Below are 22,385 nucleotides of genomic sequence, written 5' to 3'. Positions count from 1 at the left end.
CAGGATAAAGTCATGATGCAATGCAGCCTGGGTAGTCAAAAGTAAGTGCAACCACAATTTTCAACTGCTGCTGCCTTTACTTCAACACAGACTCCCTAGGAGGAGGAAGGGACAGCAGGAAGTTGCACCTCAGGTGAACAAACTTGATCTAATCGAGGTTGAAAGGGCTACTACCTTTGGAAATGAAGTGTATAGGGATAGAATGTGAAAGAAAAGGTCCCCAAGCTACCATGGAACTTCTGTTAGCCAATCAGACCGCATCACAGAATCGATGGCCCTAAATTTAGGTGACTTGCAAATATTCAAGCTGTGTAAACAATTACCCACTACTCTGTCTTTCATATTCATCACTTTTGTTCTCTTTGCTTTTTGACTCTTAAACAAGCTTTGTTATTTCTAGTGTGACCTGAAGGCATACCATCAGTGAGGCTAAAGGCTAACAGAAGCCTTGCATATAGAAATCCAAAACCCAAATTAGAACCCAGGAGTGAGAAAAAGAGAAAGAAGTGATTACCTTCTATAGGAATGAGGTTAGAGGCCCCCTTTTTCCCATCTAGACATTGCTGAGAATATTGTTTCAGAAGGTTCTGAGCCTTACGGATCGTGCCTGTCACCAGAACCATAAGAAAGGAGAGACAAAGAGACCTTGGAAGTGAATGAGACACAAAAACACCAAGCAATCCTCCACCAGCACCTGGTCCTCCAAATCAAGTGTGAGAGCACTAGCCAACCGTGAGAATGCTCTATGTATATACGGACAGAACTCTCCTGCTGTGTGTCCTTTTAATATGCAGTAATTGCTGACTCCCTTTGAGAGATTGTTAAAGAGTTCCTCAATATGAACTTAATTTGAAATGCTGTCCAAGGCACTGAAATCCTCTATTTCAACTACATATTGTATCGATTGGGAAGCATAAAGTATGGAACAGTCATTCCAGCAGTAATATTTTAACCATGATTTAGTATGGAATAGCTACATGACATTTTCATGATAAAAGATAAAGGCATTAACCATCAGGACATCTAAAATTCTGCTGTAAATACTGTTTTAATCTACTTCAGCACTCTGTGTGTGTGTGTGGACAGGTACATGTAGGGTTTTTTGGTGGGGGCAGTGTTAGCAGGAACACAGAAGTGCTTTCACACTGTCCCCTGCCAGGGTGTTTTTTTCAATTTTCAGTTTACAGCCTTAGGATTTCTTGGTAGTCTCCTATCCACATATAACCCTGAGTAGCTTTTTTGAGATCTGTCAGGGTTGGCTGGATGTTGCCATATATACAAAAGTCTTAAGGATTTGAGTAACATATAGTATAAAAGTGTTACAAATAATAAACAAACAAATAAATCCTAATGTTTGAATCAAGGCCCTCTTCACACATTAAAGATGCAGCATCTGACCCTGAAAAACGTGTCTATATAGCGTGTCTTCTGCAGGCTGCTGTGGACAGCAGTGTCAGAGTTCCTCTAACTACAGAAATGAAGCAGGCAGTTACCATGAACTGAGCCTTTTCACTTGCTCTGCTGTCACTGTGGCATGCCTTCTCCATCTATAAGTTGGTCTCATCGTCTTGGCCAGATACAGCTCTTTGGGGAAGCTTCTGGAGGAGATTGAGAAGGCAGATTTACCCTGGGGTTAACTGGCCTTTTGCTGGTTTTGAAGATACTGCCTGTCAACTATATCACGTTGTTTTAATCATTTTGTTTTTCCATTCATACTGTGAACCTAATTATTTGATTAACTCTTTGAATAGCCACTTTGAATCCAAGAGGAAAATAAAGTGTATGCTAAAGAGCAACTTCAGCAGGCATTTTGCAGGCAACTGCTTGCATTAAGTCAACTGTATTTTAAGCCCCTTGTCAGTGACCTACCTTAGCTGACTTGTGGGAGCACAAACATGGAAAACAGTCAGTTTATTCCAAAGAGTTGCTCTGTATGAATGAAAGGGAAGTCAACTAATTGTATTTAGGGTCTCAAGCTAGACACCCTCATACGCTGTATGCTAGGATTCCGCCAAAACCCACCCGCTCATTTTAACTGCAATCATTATAAGAGAAGGACCTGGTAATGTCTGGAATGTTGCAGATAATTGGTAGAGAGGGACAGATTTCACAGTATATATGAAAAAATGCCATCTCTAGCTGATGCTCAATCAGTTTAGAAGAAACTACATAATTTTTAGGCTTCATGCCTCAAATGGAAAGACTCAGAATATTCAGTTTCTAAGCAAAAAGCAATTAACAAAGTCAAGATTTCACAACATTTTACTAGATTCCTCAGTGAAGGTTTACTTTCAAGGCCACAAAAGAAATGCATTCCCTTCTCTCAGGAACAACTGACCAAAGAAATAACACTAGCTGCGTGTTATTCCTGAGCATTCTCACCATGGGTAGAGCAGGATTTTAACAAAAAGAGAAAATAAAGAGAAAGTTCGATCTGTACAAAACAGGGCAAGCACCCAGAAGACCCACAGGTGACAGAAACCAAGAGCTAATTTAACAGGCCATCTCGCCTCTCACTCTCTTCCTAGCAATAAAAACTAAAAAAGGGACAAGAGGTCAAGCTATTTTCTTCTCCAACCCTAGGACTTCGGTGTTCATGTGTTCAAAAGAACAATTACGTCCCTCCCCCCATTTTTTAAAAAGAAAGCATTAAACTGTGGCCGAAGCAGGATGTGGCAACTAAGAAACACTGAAAAAAGCACAAAAGAGAAAGTATTAACATGTCAGTCTACAAACAAATCTTGGTTTTACATGAGAAGTATTAGTAAACGTGCAACAAAATAAATAATGGAAGCAGGAGCACAGGCTGGAGTACACAAACACCATATATTTCTCTGGGCTGCAGCTGTTATTTCATAGAAATCTACTGCAGGTACAACCTCCCAAAACTGAACAAATTGGAAAAGTTAAAAAAAAAAACCTTTATGACTCTAATGGGAGCAGAGAGAATATTTTTTCAAATGCATCATGAAAGTAACATTGCACTTCTGCCAAAAGGCTAACAACAAAACAAGGCAATCCCAACATCCAGACAGTCCTGGGTTTGCAATATCATCCATACACAATACAGCATATTACATTTTGACCCAATATTAGTGTGACATTACACTTGACATGTGATAATAGAATAGTAGTGGCACAAGGAATCTCACCACGGCTACAAGTTATTATACTACTATTACATCTGGTTCAAGTGGAACGTGTTGTATTGAAACCAAAAGTATTTGGCCTCAAAGTAAATAAAAAACACTGTGACCATAAATGGGGTGTATATATGCAATATACTCCATAAAAAGCAAACATCAGTTCTAAAATGTGCTGTGTTAATTTAACTCACATTTCATGTATTCAGAATAATATGCAAAGGATGAAAGATTTACATGACATGGAGAAAAACCAGAGTACCGTATGGATTGCCAAGATTCACTTCAAAACAAGATAAACACAATGCGCATGAGGGGCAGGGAGATATCACCAGCAAGGTTACCAATATGGCATGAATACTATTGCATTAACAAATGTCAATCTAAGCTAACTTCTGATGGTAGTCAATATACTTGAAATTGATTCACTAATAGCAAGAAAACTGATTGTGTGACGTCCATGCTGAATTTGTGCTTCATTAAATGTCATTTCTTGACTAAAGAATTCATTTTAAAGTATTTTTAAACTAAGATTGCAAATCATAGGTAAATTATATTTAGACGGTTTCTAACAATGCTATAACGTTCAAGTAAAAAAATATGATTTGCAATAAATTATGAGATCTGTTATATGAATAAAAAGAGATCTAATTTTCTTCTAGGCGATTTATGGCACATTAAGATGCACATGGCTTTATTTCCCCCATAACTGAAAAACTTCCTTTCTTTGTTGGTAACCTCAATACAAGTTTCGCTACTATGTATGCAGCAAGCATCAGCATGAGCTAATCCCAATGCAAGACTGCAGCGTTAGCCATCCATGCTCTCCACAGATAAGGACCCTTCATGTCTTAGCATCCTCCTCCAATTTACATAAGAACAATTAACTATGTTTATCTCCAGACACACTAAATGCTGCTGGGTATTAATTCTGTGCTACTGAAGAGCAGAGTACTTAGCATCCTAATTACGCCTTGATGGATTCTATTGGAAGTCAAATGCCTTTGTTCTAGATTTATTTCTCTTGATTAGGCACTTCTGAACCAAGTGGGATAGCGTGGTGGTTACTAATGAAGGCATCACATTCAAGGTAGAAGCAGTGATCAAACAGGAGAAGAGGAACAAGCTGTTGCTTCTAATCTTACCCAGCTGCCCTCAGAAAACTATTGCCATGCATGCATCCTGGAAGCATTCAATGATTCTTGTACAGAAGATTAGTTAGCCTTCACCAGCAGGAAGGTGAACTTAGAACAAGCAGATGACTTGTAGCCAGCCTAGAGAGGAGGACTAAACGGTACTTCTTGGAGAAAGAAACATTATTTTCAAAATGGATCCACAGAATTCTTCAGAGGTTTTTGTTCAGAAGTCATTCTGATGCAATAACCTCTCTGCTGGGGGTGGAGGTGTCAGCTTTAATTCTGACAGGATGTGAGAGTTTTTGTTTTTGTTTAACTAACTGATCTTAAGTTCCAAGCAATTACTGAACATACTGGCTTACAGTTTCTTTGCATTAAACACTTTTCTTGAAGGAAAGTTTCCTTACAACTTTCTTTACACTTTGACTACAAGCAGGGTACAGATGCACGAGTGACCACAATTTAAAAATATGCGACAGTTCATATGAAAGTAAGCTCTCCAAAAAGATCTAGTGTCCTTTGGTGGGAATATTTCACTTGCATACTGGATCTAATATTTCTGCAGCACAGATTTATAGAAGTCAGTTTAACTTATACAATTTGTGATACACTTCTATTAGAGAAGTGTATCACATGGAACAGAACTCAGAAGTTTAAAACTGATTAGGAGGATGGGATTTAACATTTACAGAAAATGGAATAGGTGTTTCTTTGCCTATCATCCAAGATGGATAGGAGACAAAATAAGGGATGATTGCATTCCAACAAAAGAAACCAAGAGTGACAATTTGACAGAGACACTAGAATTTCTCCTCTAGAACTGCCCTTGAGAGCTGAATCATTTCTGGGAAAAAGATTTCTTACCTGCCAAAGAATTATGAAGACACAATTATCTTCCATTATTTTGTCAGACTGCTTTGCTGTAGGGCTCTTTTAGATACGTACTAGCTATCTTTCCTGGCAGATCAATTCAAATTGCTAGCAGACCTGGCTTGCCCAGCATATGAGAAGCAATTGTTTCATTATAGGTGTTATGGGCAAGTGGCTTACCACATCTGACAACATTCTTTAAGTGTGTAAATTAGTCCTATCTGATCCACTGAACTGCCCCTCCACTCCACGCACGTGATGTTTTCCTGGCTGGAAATGTCAAAAACAGAATTCACTGAATCTACTGCCTTACAACCAGAGGAATTTGTATGCCCTTTCAGACAGCATCTGTCATTTTAGGTGAATGTCACTGGGAGAAAGAAGAGAAAGCCTTTAGCTCAATAATTAGGTTTTGCCTATAGCTGTGGAGGGAAGTGGGGAGCATCTGACAGACTAACGAAGATGCACACATGTGAAGTTGAACTTAATAGAAGAATTTAGCACCAATTTTCTTTTCTTCTCTCAGTACTGGCCAGCTTTCAGGAAGAACTCTAGGACATGGCTTAGATTTGAGACGTCCCATTCGGGTATGCCAAGCACTCCCTTCGGTAGCAGCAGTAATAGGCCTGAAACTGCATCTCAGCACATGAAAAAGTAATACTGAGAAGCTGCAGAAAGGACACACAAAACACATACCTGGGATATGGACTGTCAATAATATAATTAAAAATAAAAAAATTCACAAAAATAATAATTATAATTACAATTACAATATTTTCATGCCTGACAATTTAACCTGAATCCTCTACAACCCCCCATTCATCTATGTCTTCTATAAAAAAGCACCTACAATTCACAGCTTCATGCTGCAGTTTCCCTCCTGAAACATTATGTTGCAAACTTATTTTCTCAAAGGCAAGAAAATGTTGGTATGGAATAGAGGCCTTAATTATTGCCTTCTCCAAGCACTTATCCTTTCTGTTCAACTATCAGCTACACTCTAAATTCATTATATGTGAAGTGATTTGCCCAAGAATAGCTAGAAGGTAAGAGAATCTTAATAAAAAATAATCACTCAGAAAATTGGCTTAAAGAGATTTTTTAAAAAAAACGCATAACTAAATAAATAGTTAACTTTAAGAATCTAGTAAAATTAAGGCCTTTACTCCGCTGAATAATTACAGAGGAGAGTGAAGAGAATAGATGCCCTTTTACTAGGCTTTAGATCATCAGAACGATGGGAGGGGTTAGAGAGACAGGGCTGAGATAGGAAGGAAGTAAAGGAGGACTGGAGAGAATGATGAAATAATTTGAGGGGGGAGGGGATGGATATGGGTTTGTGCACATCTGTGGCAACACGGCAGGAGAAGAAGTGAGGAGAAGAGTGAAGAAGAGGAGAGAGAGCTTGGCAGAGATTATTCTAAAAGGGAGAATGAAATGAGTGAATGAGCAGATCCTGTGTCAACTGAGAATGTGGAGTATGAGAAAGAGTAAGCTACTGGTTCCTTAAGATACTTGCTTATATTGTAGATCAGATCTCATTTCTGTCTTGCATTCAGGCTTTGAATCCACTTAGTATGCAAAAAATAAAATCTCTTTCAAGTCAAGCTTGACTTCTGTTGACCTCACTGACACATTCATGCCATTTTCTTGGCAGCTATACAGAAAAGGCTTGCCATTGGTTTCTTTGGAGATGGTGGGTCTCGGTTTGTGTCTGCCTGGGCTAAAGCCCTGGTATGCCCTAGTGGTCTCTAATGCAAATATAAATCAGCTCTGACCATATACAGCTTCTGGAGATCAGCCAATGTCAGCTACATACTGCAATCCAGTTGGGCACTTGCTATCCAGTAATTTATTTAGCTTCCCTGCGTTGCCTTTCAATAAAACAAATGCTTTGTGATTAGCCACACCCATTATGAATCTATGACTAGGCAGCCATCTATAGGAGTCATTCTGCAACTGAGCCCATGGCTGGAGATATCTGGTCTAAGGAGACCTTAACAGGACAGGACAGGAATGGATACAGAGGGCGCTGTTGTGGGATTGGTGTAATGCTTCAGCCTTGGGCCAGCACTAATGCAAGGAATGGCATTTCTACCTCCCATCACTTGCCTGATGGGTTTTGCAAGATCTTTACTTGGAAATTTAAGTGGTCTGTTGACCCTACGTATGTATATTATATGGGATCAAATAATAATCCTAAAACAAAGGGATTTTTACCTCCCAAACTATACTGATTAAAAAGCAAGGAAAAATGTCCTGGATGTGATTTTCCAAGACAATTACATAGAAGTTGTATCTGAAAGTTTGGACTAACCTGGCCTTTTTATGGGTTTTTTGGTTGGCGTGTCTTTCCTTTTGTTCTGAACAGCAGGGGAGTACGGAACGCCCGAGGAAGAACTACTCTTGCGAAAGTGCTCCTTCAGTCCCTTGATAGAGCGATCCAGCTGGCTGGAACGGATCTGGTAGTAAACGTTCATGAAGTCTAGAAAAAAATAATGCGTATTACAAAGGAGACTTCGCTTCTGTTATTGTTCCAAAGTACTGATGGCAAGATAATGTGACAGGAAAATTGCTCGTCAGTTTCAGTTACATGGATTATGCTTACTGGTTATTGGAAAAAGGAACCATGCTGTCAAACTGCTTCATCTTTTTTTTTTTTTACATAAATTCAGCATTTTTAGTTTAGGAAACTTCTATTTACTAAAATGCATTGCTTTTAAACAAGAAACAGAAAAGTAAAAAGCAAGCAGCATTATGCCCCAGTATGCATCTGAAGCAAGCTATATCCATGAAGCTTTACTAGAAAATATAAAGTTAGCAAAAATCAGTTTGTGAAAGAAAATATGTTCAAATAGATCAGTAGGTCAAGTCTAGACATGTTTGCTCATTAAAAAAACACAACACTTCGGTACAGTTACCAAAGATGACTTATGCATGGGTACACAATGTGCAGCTCTCCAGATGTTGCTGAACTACAAATCCCAGTAGCCCTAACCAATATAGCTAACAACCAGGGATGCTGGAAGAAGTGATTCAGCAACCTTTTCAGAAGCCAAGCCTTATGCACTGACATCATAAATACCAACACAGGGTCTTCAAAGCATGCAGAATTATTTTTGCCTTCTCTAGAATTCCATTATGCCTTCTAAATTTCAGTCTCCTACCCTTACTAGAGCTGTGTTCTAATTCTCTGACTGCTCGCTCTAAAAAGCTCTCCCTAGAAGCTATGCTGGTGTGGGAAATGGCTCTGTTCCTTAGGCTTCCCTTCTGGACTCCTGCAGGCGGTTGCTTCTCCTCACACAGACAGTTAAAACCTGTACCGCAAAGAAAATGAAGATAAACCAAGTCACCCAAGAGAGACCTATCTGAATATTAGGGGGCTCCTTGCAGCTAGGCTGCAAGGTAGGCAGTCAACAATTAGGACCAAAAGACATGGGGCTACCTCAGGGAATGATGTGAGTTATTAGTTGCACTGCAGAACCACTACAGTGATCACCTCCAGCCAAATTACAGCTTCATGCTTGAGAACAGCAGCTGTGTTAGTTTCGGAGCAGCAGTAATGCTGAATTACTGAAATGAACGGGCTTTTCTGAGCCTGTGTACACAACAGTCTACTTCATCCAGTGCTGCTGCAGGATGATTAAATGGGTGGCTGAGTTAAATTTGGCCAAATCAACTACAAGTTCAAGTATTAGGAAGATATTGGAATTGTACGCTTACAGTAGAACTGTCATTTTTAAACACACACAGTGCAAGAACCGAAGACTATAAGGTAAGGGATGAGCGCTATGGCAAATTCCCTCCTTAAATTATCATTTCCCCCATCCCTGAAATAAATCTTCCTGCAACTTTTTAAGAAAATATATCTATCCCTTTAACTTTCCCTCTGCAACCAAAAACAACTCAGGGAGGCAGCTACCTGGAGTACTGTCATGTCGTGGCTCTCTTCTCTCCAACCATCAATTCCATCCCCTTAGAGTTTGTTTCTTCTGTGCATTTCAATTCTTGACCCCACCCCCCAAAGGTGCCAAACTGTATTTTAGGACACAGTGCAAACAATGCACCTCAATTTTTAAAATAAAAGAAAGCAAGTCTCTGCGCTTTTTTTCTCACAGACTGATGTCAAAATAAGAATTACAAACAAAAAGATGAGAAACCTGAACTGGAAATAGACAGATCTACCCACAAGTCTGCTTTATGGAAACTAATTGGACATCTTAATTATGATTTAAATACAAATAATTTCCATGGAAAGGAAATCCAATTAATTTAATTTAGATTCAAATCTACGTAATTTGTATGGATATACTGGAGCATCTGCTCATTTATTGTATATAGAGTGAAGTAGCCTTATGCTATCAACAAGAAACAGTCTTAAGAAAAGGACTGTTAATATGGAAGTAAAATGGGAAGTTCCACAATTTTTCTTACTGTATAGCTTTTCACATGAATGGAGCTCAAACAAACTAAGCTGGACACTTAACCCCATGCAAACAGGCCCCTTATCAAATAACACAGAGTTTTCAAGGGATTACAGTTCACTTCACACACAAAACACATCAAGATTCAGCAGTGAGAACTAATCTTATCCTTTTGTTTTGTGTTTTTCTTGTAATAACCAGAGACATGTGGTAGTGTTACTTCCTGTCCCTTACCTCCCAGCTTCATCCACATTTAAAACAACCTTCCCCAATCTGAAAGCCCAGACATGTTGGGGCTGCAACTCCCAGAATGCCCCTACTGGCTGGGAATTTTGGAAACCACAGTCCCAGAACAGCTGGGGTTTGCATATATAGAAAGCTGCTCTGGAGATCTGAACCCTCTTCCAGTTACTCCTTCCTATTTTCGCCAAGAAATTCACAACTTCCCAGGCTTCCCCCTCTCCTACTCACTCCAGACTGGACTTGAAGATATCAACTGTTCCTGTGGTTCTTGTTGCTGGACTGCTGAGGACAGAGAAAGGTAAGCAGCTGATGTCAAGAAACATGCAAAGCTCATGGATGTGCCCAGAAGAAGCAAGTAAGTTCCTTCTACTAGCAGAAATAACATATTGTTTACACTATTATTTCAGGAAAAAAAAAGGAAGCAATGAAAGATTTCTTTGCTTTTTATAGGAACTACACACACACGCACACACACACAGTGTGCGTGTGTGTGTATGTGTATATATATAGCTTTATTAATTTTTTTTCAACAAATACTTAAAAACTACAAGAAATGAAATAAAGTATACTACAAGAAAAAAAGAATTAAAAAGAGTGAAAAAAGAAAAAGAAATTCTGACCTGGCTGGGAATTTTGGAAACTACTCTTCCCCTTGGATTAGCATAGGTGAATGAAACAGAGGCTGAAGCTGAAATGAGCATATCTTATCATGCCACATTTTAACTCATCTGTATTTTTTGTATACTTCAATCTCTGTCCAATAAGTTTCCATCTATGTCCTGAGCTTTTTTTTTTAATTTACACTAGAATTTAAAAGCAAACTAAAAATTACATGCAAGGGAATGTTGCAGAAACCTGGCACTGACTGGAATGAATGCATTTTCAAGCTGTAAAGTAGTAGCATGTTTGGTTTTGATCTCATTATGGGATCCAACCACTGTGACTATGTTTTCAGTGTTTTTGGGGCTTAGAGGTATCTTTGGAAATTAAAATTTGTGCTTGAAGCTGATGCTCATTTCACCATGCTCATTTCTTGTTTGCTATTTTAATTAAAATGATTAAAAATACATGCAAGTAGGACAGGAAATTTGGTAGATACTGTATCGCCAGGCACTTCTGCACGCACAGGCTTCACGCAGGGGACCTAGAGCTTCAAATTACATGTGAAGCCAGCCATTGTCTTTGTAAAAGGAAACATAGCCTTAAGAAAGGAAATTTAGAATGGAGAAAGAAAAAGAGTTAAACACCTTTTACCTATTTGTTAGATTTTTATCCCTCTTCTTCATTCAAGAGCTCAAGGCAGCACACAACAGTGCTCCTTTTCCCTTTTTTACCTCAACCAGCCTGTTAAAGGTTTGGCTGAGAGAGTGACTGGCCCAAAGTAATTCAATAAGTATACATGGCTAAGGTGGTTTCTTCAAACTAGAGTTCCTCTTCCAAAATATCTTTTCTTTGGAAAAAATATGTTTGAATTCTGTAATACTCGTGTTCATTTGCTGCACAATTTGTCTATTAAAGATCAGATTCTTTTGCTGTTCTTATCTCATTTATCCTAGCAATCTACCAAGTCACTTATATTTTTATACTGAAGGTGAAAAACAGGCTGATGATATATCACCAGTTCAAACTGTAGACTTCAATGCCATTCTTAGAGCCCACAGCAGTCTATATAGATAGCCAATGGCTTTCCCTGACCAGGCAATGTTAAAAGTCAAAGTAGCTTCACTTCAGCAAAAAAAAAAAAAAAGCACACCTGAATCTGAACCAGATTCAACTCAGTTTCTAGATTTCAATAAATGTGAACATTCTGATTAGTGCATTAAAATTAAATACTTATGGATAAAAGCTTCATTTGCTTTGACCAGAATAAGAGAATCAACTTTGCTAAGATGTTAAAAGGTATATAGCAAGCTGATGGTCTCCTGGCTTCAGCAGGACTTAGAAGAAAAAAAAAAATCTTATTTTTCAGAATTCTACTTAAAATTAGTGAGAAGCTATATGGTGACTGAATTCATGGAGCCACACAATTTTCTGACAAATGGGAATTATACATATTCAAAAGGCTTAGGCCATAATTCAAAGACATGCTCATATGTCTTTCAAGCATGTGTAAGAGACATCTGATAAGATTCCTTTGAAGCACTCTCCACTGTATTAATTCTCAAATATTTAAAGTACATTTGAAATACAGTTTGGGAATTTAAAGACATCAACTACTTTAAAGAAATCCAGCAAAAATTACAGGAGTCTTCTGCACATACTGTTTTAGATTATGCCATTAGGAACCACTCTAACACTCACTGGGACTCTAATTTAAATTAATTGGTCCAAATAAAAACTGACTGCTCTCTTAAGCCATTGATCAGCAAATAGAAACTGACATACTTTGCACATATGATGTGAGAGGATGATGAGACTAGAATAAATGACTAAGCTTTGCAACGTTGAGTGAAGTAGAGAGGAGGACAACAGGTAAAACTGACATAGCATCACCAAAATGATAAGGCTGACTGTGGAAGAACTATAAGGTATTACTAGAGACGATGGTGAGCATCTGTCCATGTATTCCCCAGTGACTGAGCCCAACTCTATGGTACCTAACTAACATCTTCCTATTTTTGACATGGAAAAAGGAGGTAAAATACCTATTAAAAAGCAATGTAAAAAGTCAACATCATGTTCTCTAAAGCACATAATAAATAGGCTATCCCAAACAAGCAGAATTAACTAGTGATTTAAATAAAAATATTTGATATGTGGTAAGATCACCATGACTAATTTAAATATAGCAACAGAATACATTCCACATTCTATTAATTTTTCAGTTAACAATCCAGGCTTTTAATTTGCTTCCTATTGCTTAATTTGTTTGTTACCACATTTTAAAACATGTTTTTTGTGCCATAAGTTAAACATGCATGAAAACTAAAATATTCAGGAAACTAATGGGTCCAGAGGCAAAAGAGCATTCGCTTTATTTATTTATTTATTCCCCTCCTTTTTATTATTTTTATATGTTGCACTGGAGCACATTAGGCCCATTGCTGGCTCAGTGGAAATGTGAATTTCACTTATTTGTATAGTACTCTGAAAGTAGATCAGAAACAGCCAAAATGGCAAAAATCAAATCAACGTAATCAAGAACAAGATAAAATCACTGAACACAGAAATAGGGAGGCAAAACTTTAGCCAACAATGAAAGCCTGGCAAACTAAAATGGGCTAGCCAAAAGCTTAAAACATACACAATCCCTAAATCAACATACCATGGTTCCTTCCATACTCCACCAGCCAACCAGAAATACGGACAATGTCCTGCAGGACGCTCTCAGGAACGTGTTCTAAGGTCACATCTTCTTGGGTCTTTAGGTCATCATCCAAAGTGATGAGATCCAGGATAAGGATTGGTGGAACTGGTTTAGAATTTCGGGTCATAAGGCTACGAAATTCAGATTCCAATGATTCCTTCCCCCTCTCAAACAGCAATTTCTGGATTAACATGTAACATGAATAAAAGAAGATCAGAGGTGTTTACTACAGCTTGAAGGTAATAAAATTTATTTATTTTATTTATTTATCAAATTTTGTGACTACCCATCTCCCCCCACAAGGAGGATTCTGGGCAGTTTACAATAAAAGTAGTCACTTAAAACAATAGCCATAAAATAACAAGGTATTTGTATGGCTGCCCAAATCACACAAACATGGGCAGTGTACCTCAATTTAAAACAAAAAAATTAAGAACAATTAAACAACAGCAACAATTGACAGATAATTGGGAACCTGAGTACAACTCATAAAGCCTGATTGAAAGGGGTCTAGATAATCTGTTTCCTCCAGGACCCTTTGGAGCTGCACACCAACCACTAAAAGGGGAAGGTTGGAGAAAGGATGAAATGGCTTCTTGAAGAGGGGGTGTGTTGTTGCTTCTTTCAGAGTTAGCAGAACCACCTCGCTTCAAGGTTGCACTTATCACCAGGACGGGTATGGCTCTAACACACAAGAGGTTGCACTTCAGCCCCAAGAACCCTGTCCACTTCCTCAGGGATAACTCCTCCCAGATCATTAAGATAATTAAGCAAGACCATGTCCCAGTGATATCCACAGGACCTGCACAGCTAGAGTCCAACTCAGAACAAACCAGAGCAATTATCTACCAAGTACCAAGAATAAACTTCACAGTAACCTTGGATACGCTCCCCAGCCCCTCTGTTCTAGCTGTAATTCAGAAAGCATGATTTATGTGTACAAATATGTATATTTCCTCCCTGAAGTTGGTTGCTCAGGACTCCCAAACTTCTCTCTCACCTCTCAAGTTCCAAAAAGCAGTTTCGGATTAGTCAGTAGATCTTTCTAAAGTAGATCTTTCCTTTTTAAAAAGGAAATGGTACTGCTGTACTGATGTTCAAAATATACTGTGAATAATTGACACAAACAGTTTTTATAAAGGGAATGGAAACACTGCATGTAGTTCAGCAATAGTTCCTATTTAAAAAGCTCTGGTGTCTAAACTTTAAAAAAATATCTTAAGGTTTCAAAGAAAATCTGTAAGTTGAGCAAAGATCCCTTTTGCAAGGAACACAAACACTTGATCACAAGGAAACTGATCTGTTTCAAACTTGTAAACACTCTAGTGCCTTATAATCCTTGGAAAACCAGTTTTTCCCCTCTTCCCTCACTTCAATTACAGATTAAACTTGTGTTCTAACAAGATCACCCCACATTCATGGATGTTTTCTTTCTCACTGGACTGACTGCCAGTTGCAGTCCTCATTCCCTTTTCCTCAATCCAGTTCAGGGAAAAACTCCTGAGTGCAACTCTGCCAGGATGAAATTCTCACTAGGTTTGCTTCTATGGATAACGCTTCTATGGATAATGCCAGTAGATCTGGCATCACAGAGAGAAGGCTTCTTAGTGAATTTGTTCCTCCATCAAAGCCCTCAGGAGCACTGTTTTGCAACCACTACCACCCCAAATACAAGCTCACAAATACATGTGGAAAAATACATGGACTGTGTGTGTGTTTGTGTGTGAGTGAAAGACTAGAACATTATTTGCTTCTTTTTCCATGAAGGAAGGAAAAGGAGGATGGTTAATTCCCACTGCAGTGGAGGCTCTCTGAGGGGAATTAAATTAAGCAATTGGCCAATGTGAAGTACTCTCTGTTCAGTTACTGGCTGGGTTGGGCTAAGCCATGATTGGCTGAAAGTGCTCATTGCCTGTTCCAGAGTCAGAAGCACAGACACCATCACACCAAACCTGTTTTGATCTGAAGGTGGTGAGGGTATGTGGGCAAACGTGACTTGCTTTTAAAGTAGACGTGAAACTGTTTGCAGCTGGAACGGATGATGGTATGGCAGAGCTCATTCGTTTTCATATTCAAACAAACTACATACCACTTTATTGAGCTCTGGACTATCAGGATTGTTATCTTGAAAATATTCCACAGCCTTCTGGATTTTAGCCATGCAGCCTAAATATTCTTCCAGTCTCCCTGTAGGGCTATAATGAAAAAAACAATAATTCAGGAAGAAAGGTCCATCAGACAACTGATTGCTACAAAACTCTGTAAAGCTCTTTGCCATTTTCCCCTGGAGACCAGAAAATAATTCTATTTATTCCCCCTCTGAAAAGCCTGCTGTCATTTACCAGGACCAGGTAAATGGTTCACCTAGTTCAGGAGTTTCAGTTGGCAAGTTCCCTTTGAAACACTCGCATAGATAATTGATAGAGATCTGAGTATAAGAAGGGGAGGGGACATTTTGTGGGGGGCACATTTATTTATTTGTTTATTTATATACTGCATGTTCCCAACTACCCATGGCAGTAGGTAGAGTACCATCTGAGAGTATGGTATGGGAGCTATACCAAAATGATTGCCACAATGGACATGGCCAGACAAAGCTTTCCTGTATTAGAAGGCAAACAGGCAAGACTGTTTACTGCTTATCCCCTCTAGATCCCAAAGGTGTTTTGTTCTAAGCAGGTACATCCACTACCAAATATAGCAGTTGCTCACAACCTCCCATTGTGATTTTCTAAGAATACCTATGGAACTGATGTAAAGGCATTCTTGGAAATAAAAATTATGCTGAGGATTACCATTTATTTATTTATTCCATTTATTTGGCCGCTCACTTCACCATGGTGACTCTGGGCAACTAGCAACAATTTTTAAAAGTTTTGCTTTATAGCATGCTATCTTTCATTTTTAAAACATACTTTTAATATTTAAGGTCAGGTGAACAGAGAGCCAGGCAGGTGGCGATGGGCTCCACATTGCTGCCTCTATGCTAAAGGTGCACAACTTTTTCAGGGCTGAAACCCACAATCTGCTTTTTAATGGCATGTCTGAGTTCCACTCTCCCCAAAAAGTCAGAGGGCCAGAAAAATACTAAATGTCACTTCATCTCCATTTAATTAAAATATTTATGACTATTTTTCAGTCATGTACTTGGTAATTTCCTTCATCTTTTTACATTAAAAATTAATTTGGAAACAACTTTTGAAGGTCTTTAGGATCCAATACTCAGGGCTTTCAAAGGCCATTGGTGAATCTGGGACCTCAGATTATGCAAATGTGCCGTAATGTAAAAAGATAAGAATACACAATTGTGTCAATCAGGAATCAAGAAAATCAAGAATTGGCAAATTCTAGATAAGTGGATTTCAACTTCCAGAATTCTTAACAATGGATGTGCTGGCTAAAACTCCTGGAAGTTAATGTCCATACATCAGAGGAGCATGTATATTGGAAAATATTGTTCTGATTCATCACTCCTTAAAACAAGTGAAATTATAGGTTGTCCTTGTTTAACAACCACAATTGGGACAGGAATTTCAGTCATTGAGCAAATTCACTGAACAACCACCATCCCAGCACTCCCAGTTGTAGCTGTTAAGTGATCTCCTGCGTCGTTAAGTGAACAGAGAGAAAGACCTGCCAGCCAAAGGATTTCAGCTCCCCTCCATGTACTGAGGGGAAATCCTTGGTGGGGCTGCAGGAACAAAGCAGAAATCTTCAGGATCTGAGCTTCGTTCTTGCAGCCCCACAAAGAGTTTCCCCTCCCCTCCATCCCCTCTGCTTGCAACCTTCCCTGCCAGCTTCCCCACTGACTTTCTGGGGAAGCCAGCACAGAAGATTGCAAATGGCGATCACATAAATGTGAGTTGGTCGCCGAGCGCCCGAAATGCAGTCACATGACCGCAGGGGGGGTGGTATGATGTTTCACAATGGCCGGAAGTGCTTTACGAGCTGTAAAGCACCCTTTCCAAGGCTGTTGTAACTTTGAAGGGTCGTTAAGTGACCAGTCGTTAAGCAAGGACTTCCTGTATTCTGTTTGGAAGAAAAAGGAACATTGAAAGAAAGCAGACTAACAGCTTTATTACATATCAACTCACCCTTCCCTTATTATCTTCTCTGTGTCCTTTGCCACATGGTAGTAACTTATAATGTGATCCAAACAAAAGAGTGTCTTCTCTACATTCTCTTGCAGACGCTGAAGATTTTCAGTTTGTTTATGTACAGGGATAATTGAATTCTCCAGCTTCATCAAACGCCTTTCAAAGGATGAAAGAATTGAAACCTAAGCAAAAAAGTAAGAAAAATCTGATATAGGCAACTGAGACCATTTTCTTCAATCATCTCCACTGCTATCTTTTACTTTGCAATTCTACCAAATAAAACATAATACAATTCATAATGTATAAGATAGCCATGATAGAAAACGTTCAACATCCCTTATTGGCAAATGACCTTGATGAGTCAACTCAACATTCTAGACTTTTTATCAAGGTTCTGAGTTTTTCACTAGACAAGATAATACTGAAAGCAAAAACAGGGAAAGAAGATCAAAACATACATTACATTGAAGCCATGAAATTCTGTCAAGATGAATTTAAGAGGAGCTTGCTGGGATGATTTCAGGTTGCACCAAAAGATGTAAGTTATATAAGCTTACCATATTTTTTGTGAGCTGATCACTTTTTTCTAAACTCTCTCTGATGAAAGACAATGTTTCTTCTTCCTATTGTTACAAAAGGAAAAAAAAACATACACTCACAATCACTGACATAAATGTTCAGAATATAAAGTTAATGTAAATTCCCAACAATATTTTGATTGCCAAATAATGCAACCCTATTCAGAGGGAAAGTAGAAATTCTTAGGAAATGGCCACCATAACCTAACCTAATAATGACCTAGGTGCAGGAGTAGTTGTTTTTCAAGTGTTCTTTTGCATATATTTCAATGTAAACCAGGTTTTCAAGATCTGGATGTTGAATAGCATGCTCTTATTTTAAATACCACACCAGAGTTCATTGGCTAAATTATACCCTGAATCTACTGATTATGAATAGAATTTAAAAATATTTATAAACCATAATTTCTCTTTATAACTTTGGGAGGGGTTGCAAGTGGATAGAAGAACCAAGTATACTCTTCAATCAAAAGAAGAAACTGTTTCTGATACTTGAAGGTAGTTCCCAACATTCTGGAGATGCTGGCAAGCTTCTTTTTTTGAAAAGTAGAGAAAGAATACAAATTACAGCTTGGAAGGTAAAGTATTCTATATTTAGGGATTGATACAGAAGAACATGCATCTCCAATAAATAGGCCTCTGCAGATGAGGATACCTTCAAAAGTGGCTCTTCCACAAATCAGGCAGCAGTTTTGTAATGAAAAAGGTAATCTTCCTGTTAACCTAGCTCCAAATCATTTTTAAAGGTTTAAAAATTAAGACCAACACTTAACTGAACCTGAAAAACAACTAGAAACCAGTTATACCAGTTAACCATCTTAACTGCCAAATTTTAGATCAACTGAAGCCTTCAGATTCTCTTCAAAGATAGCCCCGCCAACAATGCTCTGCAATAGTCTTAATGTGATGTAACCAAAGCATAAATAATAGTTTCCACATCAGACTAATTCAAAAGTGATCAAAACTAGCAAACCAAATATAGTTGAATAAACACATTGTTTACTGTAGTTGTCATTTTTAATATTTGACAGTAAAATCACCTTCATAATCATCATCCAAAGATGCAAGGACAGCTAATTATCAAGAAGTATTGTGCTAACCTGATCTTTCAAATAGAATGCAATCCCTTCCAAGTCATAATGATTCACAATCCTAAATCACACATTCTACCAACAAATAGTACTTCTATCTTGTTCAGATTAAATCTCATTCACTGTCAAACTAGAAAATTCAGATTCAAAAACATCAACTACTTCTTTGAAATTATTTGACAAAATACAATTGAGCTGTATATCAACTGTACTTCACTCTAAATGACTTCTGTCATGGTTTACTACAGATATTAAATCACTCAGAGGGCAACAAAGAATTTTGTGGGACAGTCAAAGCCAAAGACTCTGGTGCTGTCAAGGTGTTGTCCCAGAGCAACATTTTCTTACATTACGTAGCAGAATCACAGCAATCCAGTGTCTCTAACTTCTTGTCCTACTAGTTGATTTGCCACCTTTATTTCTAATTCTGCTCCAGTGATACTGAAATGGCTTCCAGACAAGCCTTCCATCATGCCATGATCTTGTTTCCTTCAAAATCACCCTCTTTTATTTGCTTGCATTTTTCCATCCCCAACTCTCTCCTGCCATCTGCATCTTACCTGCAGATTGCAAGAAAAAAATCTCTTTAAATTATCTCACTATAAGAGTCATTTGTCCTATGCATCCTGAAGTTATTCTACGGGGATGGCTCATATTTAAAAAGAAGCCATCACATACTGGAAGAACTTGTAGCCCAATTCTTTATTTAACTGGAAGCGAGACACACCATCATTCTTTGACCGATGTTCTAATTCACCATTAATTGGATCATGGTGCGTTAAGTCACTTTCCTGAGTTTACACAACACACTGACACAAACCAAACCCTTTGTCTCCTTCTCCCAACGTCTTGGGCTAAGAAGTGGTTGGCGAGTTGATGGGTTGGGGTCATGCGAATCCCGCCACGAGAGGCAGAGGGTTTTCCAGACCTTCTTTCGCGGTGCCTTTGAGGCCCCCCAGGCGGGACTCGGCCACTCGGGGCTGTCAGCCCCCCGCCTCCAGTGCCAGATTTCAGGGCGGCCCACGGAAGGCGACCGGAAAGCAGGTAAAGGCCAAGCCCAGGGGAAAGTGGATGTAGTGGGACCGATACGGGAGCCCGGAGAGAAGACCCTACCACCCGCCCACCTGCTTGAGCTTCTCTTCTATTTCCTTCCTCCGAGCGGACGCCTCCTCCGTGGGAATCATCTTGCGAGCAGACCGACCCCTGGAACCTGACAGACGAGGCCGGCACCTCCTTCGCGCTCCTGTCAAGGAGTCCCAGCTTCACGTCCGCCTCATTCCCCGCCCCTCCGGTATTGAAAAGCCGCCATGCTAGGAATGGCTCGCCTGAGCCAGCCGAGCATGCGCGGTGCAACGGGGGCGGAGATCTAGCGTGCGCAGGCCCATGCCGGCGTTGCCTTTGCAGGAGGAAAAGCGGAGTCTCTTAAACGTCGGCCATTTTGGAGAAGCATCTGAGGCTGCTCGGTGTAGACGCCTTGGGGGGAGTCAAGAAGTGGGAGGGGCTCTAGTCGCGTGGCACGCCTGGTTCGGCGTTACTTGGATAAAGCCCGTGTTGCTGAGATTGTCCCTTGAAAAACGCTCTGGCTGGGATTTCAGTGAGCGTGCTAGGTACTGTTATAGCAAACGCTTAAGTAAGTCCATTCAAAGGTAATTCCTACTGAATTCAGTAGGACTCACTCTCAGATAAATAAAGATTGCAGTTTACCTTAGTTTAGTCATGTCTTATGATAGACTGTTTTAGCTCCTTTGGCAGCTGTAAGTGATTTACTGAAGCAAAAATCCTAACCTCACATACTAGAGTACAATAAGCTATTGTTACTCTTAAATACGAAAGGGGGAAGAATGTCAGCATTTTCCTGAAGAGTCATCCTTCTCCAACTTGGTGTTCTTCAGATGAGTTGGACGTAGACTGAATTGTAAAATGTGTAAAAGCAATACTATGTATCAGGACCAATACCTAAATGAAAATGTATTTTCTGATAGGTTTGCAAATACTGACTTCCAAAAATGAGCCAGAAGTACATATTGCTCTTAAGGGTACAGCCAGTTACAAACTGGAGAGACAGCAAAATGACAACACATTTGATGCAAGTACAAAAGGTGCAGTATTTGGATGATGCCTTGGTCATGTATGTGTTGTCATTTGCCCCTTGGACACCCATACAGTTTGCTTGCTCATGATCAAAGACTAATTCAACACAAATGTTAAGAGTTCTGTTTTCTTTCCCTGAGATGCTATTATGACTCCAATTCTGCTTTGCCCCTCTCTTGTGATACTTTAGATATCTAAAGAAATGTATTTGGGGTAAATACCACACAATTCAAAGTGATTTACTTTGAGATAAACTTGCAGAACAGCAGAGTGCACGAGTACAACAGACTTCCTGATTTTGCACTTGTTTTCTAGACAGAAATTTCCCCTACAGGAAATTTACTACAATGGACTTATTCCCAAATTTTGAAATAATCTGGTCAAATAGAAGCAGTTGAAGGGTTTTACACCCAATACAACCAATTCACTTTACAGTCCTTGGATAGAAGACGTATCAGAAAGGTATTAATTAATATTGTACCTTTCTGTCTAGGTACAAACTGAATGGCTAAAGGCCATTTAGCTCTGAAAATTGCTGCATGGATTTAGCTGACTCATATGAAGCCAATTACAGTATTATTGAAAGGACCTGAGTGCTGTAATCCCTGTATGTGGAGATGGGAATATGTCCCTAGACATTGTTTCTCATTTCTGGAGTTTGCATCAGTGTATCACCCTCAAAAGATTCCTATTGACCATTTTTCTTCTATAGTTGTTTTCTTAAGGTCCAGGTACAAAACTCTGTGAATGCCTAGTGGGGAAAGAGAGTTTTATAGCTATAAAGTAAGCTTTAAACATTGAATAAAGCATGATGTAAAATTAAACATTGAATAAAGCATGATGTTCTGTCTCCAAACAGATGACATAATTTGGTTGAGTAATTCCTAGTTTAGAGAAGCCACTAAACTTCACATTGTACTTTAATGGTTTTACACAAAATTGATGACAAACTGAGTTTTTAAAAAGTTTTCTGTAAAATCGCCTTATCCACTAGGTGTCCCCACATACCAGTTTGAAAAAAGAATGGAAAGGGGTGAATGCTTTGTTTCAACCAATATTCAGTCTTACATTTAGGACATGTCATTTGTAATTTAATTGGGACATTCCTTTCAGGTAGGGGGCCAGCTATTCTTGATGCAGCTCAGATAAAAGTAAATACTGTGTTCTGAGTCCTAATCCACTTAGCAAATAGCAGTGCACACACCACAAAAATGTGTTGGAGAATGGGGAAATGAAATACCTGGCCGAGAATTCACTGACTCTTTCAGCTAGAGATACCACAACAACTAGAAAGATCTTTCAGTTTAGACCTCTGAAATAAACCGATACTTCTTACCATGTTTACACTATATACACTATTTAATACTGGACATATATAGAACAGATGGAACTTTCAGCTTGCAAA

At 39.0% G+C, this 22,385-nt stretch overlaps 1 protein-coding gene across 6 annotated transcripts in view; it reads right to left on the bottom strand.

Moving 5' to 3' along the window:
- The window catches only part of EXOC7 (exocyst complex component 7), a 41,561-nt gene extending 21,345 nt beyond the window's left edge, over positions 1–20,216 (bottom strand). For 2 of the 6 annotated variants that reach the window (XM_063293036.1, XM_063293037.1), the window contains exons 1-6: positions 20,014–20,202; positions 17,778–17,843; positions 17,218–17,402; positions 15,213–15,318; positions 13,082–13,304; positions 7,467–7,634 (exon numbers count right to left, since the gene is read on the bottom strand). In XM_063293036.1, the coding sequence (XP_063149106.1) occupies positions 7,467–7,634; positions 13,082–13,304; positions 15,213–15,318; positions 17,218–17,402; positions 17,778–17,843; positions 20,014–20,073 (808 nt within the window). In that variant the 5' untranslated portion in view covers positions 20,074–20,202. Of the gene's footprint in view, positions 1–514; positions 608–7,466; positions 7,635–8,322; positions 8,467–10,044; positions 10,099–13,081; positions 13,305–15,212; positions 15,319–17,217; positions 17,403–17,777; positions 17,844–20,013 lie in introns of all 6 variants that reach the window. The other 4 variants (XM_063293039.1, XR_010067185.1, XM_063293038.1 and 1 more) reach the window with 4 other exon arrangements.
- Positions 20,217–22,385: the final 2,169 nt, after the last annotated feature.

The sequence above is a fragment of the Candoia aspera genome, chromosome 2 (genome assembly GCF_035149785.1).
Source record: "Candoia aspera isolate rCanAsp1 chromosome 2, rCanAsp1.hap2, whole genome shotgun sequence".
NCBI classification, from domain to species: Eukaryota; Metazoa; Chordata; class Lepidosauria; order Squamata; family Boidae; genus Candoia; species Candoia aspera.
The sequence above is the reverse complement of the archived record's forward strand: the minus strand, read 5'-3'. Positions and strand labels throughout refer to the sequence as shown.